The sequence below is a fragment of the Oncorhynchus kisutch genome, linkage group LG13 (genome assembly GCF_002021735.2).
Source record: "Oncorhynchus kisutch isolate 150728-3 linkage group LG13, Okis_V2, whole genome shotgun sequence".
Taxonomy (NCBI): domain Eukaryota; kingdom Metazoa; phylum Chordata; class Actinopteri; order Salmoniformes; family Salmonidae; genus Oncorhynchus; species Oncorhynchus kisutch.
In genome coordinates this window covers 57,453,122-57,459,121 of record NC_034186.2, presented here as the reverse complement: position 1 = coordinate 57,459,121, position 6,000 = coordinate 57,453,122, and the positions used below count along the sequence as shown (strand labels likewise).

Genomic DNA, 6,000 nt, shown 5'->3' with positions numbered 1-6,000 from the left:
AACAACCATCGTTGGGTTTAAATACACATATAGGCAAAATGTGTGAACAGTCATCCACAATAACCACAATCCGTAAGCCGCAAACAGCTAAATGAGAAAGCAGCAGTGTGATTTACATAATTGCGCTAGGTAGATATTCATAATAAGTGATATCCGTATCGCCCGTAGGCTACACCACTGCTGTCGTTCTTACCTACAAGTGTTTATTCAAGTTGGATGTATAATCTAAGACTACAGTTGCACCATTGGAAGACAAAAGCATTTGGTGTGTCATCATAGTGGTCTATGACTTGTGGCCAGACTCCCTCAGGCGGAACAAACTTACATTTGCGCCTTCAAATACTGATTTGAATGCAATTGAGAAAACAGAAAAGTGTCGTACATTTTCTTTTCCGAAGACATATTTTCTGAATTTAAAAGTAATCATCTAGTTTTTCAAAAGTATCGGTAATCTGATAACAATATGTTAGCTGGTAACATAATGGCTTACAGTTCTTTCTTTTTTTTGTAATCAGTTACATTACACTCCCCAACCCTGCAGAGTTCCTAGAGGAGCCTCCCCGTTCCTCGTTAGGCTTAATCTCATTATAAGGGATTCCCCAGTAGGGAGTGCCAGTAGTGCGCCCGAAACACCGCAGTCCACTGCCCAGGTGCTAAACTTTCGAAATCCGATTCCGTCGCTGTCCACTTCAATGGTCCTGAACTTCTGAATTCTGATTCGCTCACTGTCCACCTCAATTGTGCTACACTTCCATATTCCGGTTATGTCGCTGTCCACTTCAATGGTGCTGAATCTGAATCTCCGTTTGTACAGCTTGTTGGGTGACTGACTGATTTCATTTGACTATCAATGGAATGAATATATGATGTGTAGGGAATATTCAGTGTTGCATGCTTCAACACTGCAGAGCGTGTAGCCATGTGCATAAACCCTGCTTAATGCAGTTGGCTTTTTCTAGACGAGTAGGCCTAGTGATATTCCAAAACGCTCATGTGGACTCAATTGCATGGTCTTCCAACAAGTGCAGTTACAGGTGTAACTGTTATCAAAATGGTTTGCTTTTCCATAATAAGTGTTCACTGGTATATTCATGTTTCACTGTAAGATGTTTCCCATTCTAAGGTATTGGAACTCCATCCATTCTATGGTCATGTGGGCAACCCCTGGGCCTACGCCCAACAAAACAACCCGAATAGAACCTTCACCCTTTATCCAATAGCCTAATTCAGATACCCACCATGCACCCATTCCTCGTAGCTCCACCTATCCCGCTTTCACTCTACCTCCGTCCCTGTTGTATAGTTATTATGTCTTTCCCCCTGTGGACCACTGTTTCTCCGAGTACTGCAGCAAGACTAAGCCTGCTATAAATCACATTGCATTATCACCGCGCCGTTTTCGCCTCGCGCTTTTACCCGCCTACCATGCAGCTCGGATTGGCCAGTCCGCGTCCTTTCCCACCCTCTCCAAGAGAGGCTGCAGTGCAATAGTAGCTCCCGCCCCCTTCCTTGGTGGCGATGATTGGAAGAAAGGAGTTCTCCTTGAACTGTCAATCATGCCTTTTCTTGCGCGCTTCGCATTTGTTGTTTCTCGGAGCAATGCATTGAGTGCAGGGCGACAAGACGCGCTGCATACCGACAAGAGATAGAGGAGAGGAGGCTAATTACGGGACGAATTGTCTACTACAGAACGCAGTATTGTATCCATTAGTTTGCAATGTTCTGTCGAATATTTGGCAGAAAACAGTTGAGTATTTACCTTCGTGTCTAGGTGCGTATTTGAGCACATTTGCTCTCCAAACCATTGAAAACAACATCAATTCAGTGCTTGGAATATTTGAGATTTTTGCACCAGGATTTTGTCATTTGGTATTCCCTCTACGTCTACAAAAACATCAACAATCCCTTCTTTGGCTAAGGGGAATCATCAACGAGAAAAGTCAAGGGGATAGACTCATGTTTTTGTTCAGTCACATGTAAAAGCAGTTGGTTATTACTGTTGGACATAAATAAAACATACCAGGTAGATATTTTTACATTTTTCCTGCAAAGGCTCCATACAAGGGGACTACAGCGGTATTCTACTACGAAAACAACAACTAATAATCCATCGAAACATCAAAACATGAGCTGCCCAGTCTTACGAAACGTGTTCGCTGGTTTGCTCCTCGCTTTGCTGTCGAAAGGTACGTTCTAGTACGCTACTTTGATTTGATGTTGCCGCTGGATTGGATCCATACATGCATCTTCCCCTTCATTCTCTCTGGTACGGTGCTGGAGGTGAATACTAATGCCGAGGCTTCGTGATGGGGGTCTACCTGCTTATGAATCATGCGTGTGTGTGCTACAGTGCACACTCAGTTTTCATTTGCTCACAGTTTGGAGAGCGAGAGATAGGGAGGGCGCGCGCGAGAGAGAGTGAGAGGTGTGAGTGGATGAAACTGTGAGTGTGTGTTAGCATGTGGTAGGTATAGGCTACATCCTTTGCGCAGCGCACGGCTCCATCTTCAGCTTGCTTGTAGCCTACGAGTGGTGCATGTTAACATATTTCACTTCAAAATTCGAGACACCCCATTCCCATCCTCTCTGGTCTATCAGAAGGCTGGCGCATTCCAATACGTGACATGATTGATCTGGTGGTAACCCGCCCACATAACGTTCGTAGTATGGCGCTCACACTGCTCCTACATACTTTGCGATGCAGTACAAGCAGTTGAGAAGAGTGTAGCAAAAAAAAAACATTTTCTGCAAGGTTGAGAGATAACAATAGGCAGAGAGATAGAGCTTGGGGCATTCCAACACGTATTGGAACAGCGTAGCCTAGTAACCTTCACTACTTTCCCTCGCCGTGGCTAGTTATTTATCCACCACTGTTGCTTTTAACGTTTTAACAGATAATTGTAAGATAATTGCGGAGCTCGCTTGTACATCCGGATGATTCATAGGGGATTTCAGTATGCTTTGTTATTAATTCAACAAAGGATGGAGGCGCCTCATAAATTGGACAATGGGAAACTTGGAAGGGAAACTTGGGCATCACAAAAGTGCTATGTCATATGAAGCGCCGGAAGATAAATAGCATTGCAATATAAGTCACAGCCCTAATGCTTTTAATTTCCTACCGTGGCCGATAGTATAACAATCTTGCAGTTTTGTTGTATCTCAATCCACACACGGTTGATGTTGTTGTAAATTCTCTTATGCCTCCCCCCGCGGTCCTTCCAACATCTGGTGCGCCCCTTGCGCAAGTGCCGTGACGCAAACCACATATTAAACCACACATTAAACCACACATCACACATGCGTGCCTCGATTACTCTCCCTCATTACCTGTGGGAAATCATAAATTAAATAAATAACCTGGCCTTAATAACAATAATTGACGTGTCAGTGTAATAAGATGCTATAATTGCTCACAGATGCAGGCAGGGCTGGGTAGATTCCTACTCCCATGTTCCTTCCTTCCGGGCAGGAGTAGTGGAGTACCCAGCTGGTTATGGTGGGATTCGAGTAGGACCTAGGCTACATCAGGAATGGGGCAGATGGACAGCCATGAAAGACACAAACACCAAACAGAACAGCATGAAACCATATGATTATAGGCCATATTGGGTTCACAGTACCAATTCACAACCTGCTTTTAAGATTCTAAGGACATATGAATTTATTGAACTAAAATTGCATTTTACAAACCTACCATATCCACATGTTCTAGCACTAAACTGTACAGTTGGTGAATGAAGCCTAGAGAGGCCATATTCTTGTTTTAGTGTGTAGCACATTAAAAGTTATGGTTTGCAGTTGACTGAGAATACTGTATATCAGCGTCATCTTTGTTCTGTGTGGTACATTGACACTATAGTATGAAGTTGACTGAGAGTATATCATTGCCATCTTTAGAAAAGGATGTAGCCAGGTTCCCGGCTACTGCTACCGCCACACACCCACTCATGTGGAGGCATGCATGAATGATGAGGGAGGAAGGATGGAACACAGCCATTAAAAGCCTGGTCAGCTCCCTGTTAAATCATGCAAGGTGCCCCAAAGACGTGAGCATGTGTAGGGCTCATTGGAGTGTGTCAGATGGAGTCCTCACACCCAAATTGACCCTTAGTCCCTATAGCGGTTACATCCTATGCACCTGTGTAGATCTGTGAGGATTGAATAAGCAAAGTATGGAAATGTACTCCTATAGCTTGTCAGAGACCTATACAGTACTCTCGGATATACAAAAATGCACAGGGTGTAAGGGCTAGGGGAGGTGGGGCGATTTTGGATTGGGCATATCATTCCCCGTTGCTATTTGAGTCATTTATAAATCAAGTTTGCACTGCTTGATTGAAGCTACATCCATTTAGTCATTGATTAGCACTCCTCTCCTCAAACATCATGATGGCTTCTGCTGACCTGTGCAGTGACGTTCGAAGTTGTAGCTGTGGCATCTCTAAGCACAACGCCTAGTGAGCATTCTGAGGAGCACCTAATGTGTTATGGACCTTTCGGCTTAATGGCTGTGGCTGTATTGGACTGAGAGATGCTAAGTCATTCGTTTCCATCCTCAGACAGAGTGATAACCAAGGTCGTATTCATTATGGCACACAGTAGCAAAATGTTATGCAGCGGAACATGAAAACTAATGTTTCTTATTGGACAAGTTCAGGTAGTTCCTCCCTGTTTCAGTCTGTTTTTTATCCATTTGGTGCCTAATGAATTCTATGTTTGTTCCTCAGGCAGAGAGGAGTGCCCCCGTAGCAAAACGTTTTACAATGGAACACAAAAACGACTTCTCATTGGACAAGTTCAGGGCGTCGCTCCCTGTTTCAGTCAATTTTCTCATGTTTGGTGCCTAGTTAATAGGACCTGGTTCTCCTAAACCTTTCTCATCTACGTCTGAGATGGCACACTGGGAGACTTTGCTTCCCACTCATTTTCTCAATGAAAGCTAACTAAGCCTGAGAATATAACTCCACGCCCCCACACCAAATTAAACCATTTAGATTCCACAAAGAGGATCGCTGTTGTGACAGACACCTGTGGTAAGTATCTTATTATGAGGTTCATGTTAGCATGCACTTAACTTCTAATGATAAATATGCTGCACTGCTGCTAAAGATGATATTTCATGGTCTAAGAATAGGAGATGCTTATTCACAACCTCATGGTGTAAGTATGTCAGTAACACAAGCTAGCACCTGCACAAAGAGATAGCACCTGCAACTGTAGAGATTCACATTCTAGCACATGCTCCTACACAGTAACACATTCTATCTGATTACATACTGTGGGGGAGAACAAGTATTTGATACACATGACGATTTTGCAGGTTTTCCTACTTACAAAGCATGTAGAGGTCTGTAATTTTTATCATAGGTACACTTCAACTGTGAGAGACGGAATCTAAAACAAAAATCCAGAAAATCACATTGTATGATTTTTAAGTAATTAATTTGCATTTTATTGCATGACATAAGTATTTGATCACCTACCAACCAGTAAGAATTCCGGCTCTCACAGACCTGTTAGTTTTTATTTAAGGATCCCTCCTGTTCTCCACTCATTACCTGTATTAACTGCACCTGTTTGAACTCATTACCTGTATAAAAGACACCTGTCCACACACTCAATCAAACAGACTCCAACCTCTCCACAATGGCCAAGACCAGCGAGCTGTGTAAGGACATCAGGGTTAAATTGTAGACCTGCACAAGGCTGGGATGGGCAACAGGACAATAGGCAAGCAGCTTGGTGAGAAGGCAACAACTGTTGGCGCAATTATTAGAAAATGGAAGAAGTTCAAGATGACGGTCAATCACCCTCGGTCTGGGGCTCCATGCAAGATCTCACCTGGTGGGGCATCAATGATCATGAGGAAGGTGAGGGAACAGCCCAGAACTACACGGCAGGACCTGGTCAATGACCTGTAGAGAGCTTGGTACACAGTCTCAAAGAAAATCATTAGTAACACACTACGCCGTCATGGATTAAAATCCTGCAGCGCAC

General features: G+C 43.6%; 1 protein-coding gene across 1 annotated transcript in view; it reads left to right on the top strand.

Moving 5' to 3' along the window:
* The first annotated feature begins 1,578 nt into the window (after positions 1-1,578).
* iglon5 (IgLON family member 5) overlaps positions 1,579-6,000 on the top strand; it is a 142,066-nt gene continuing 137,644 nt past the window's right edge. The window contains exon 1 of the mRNA XM_020497478.2: positions 1,579-2,186. Coding sequence (XP_020353067.2) covers positions 2,126-2,186 — 61 coding nt within the window. The 5' untranslated portion in view covers positions 1,579-2,125. The remainder of the gene's footprint in view (positions 2,187-6,000) is intronic.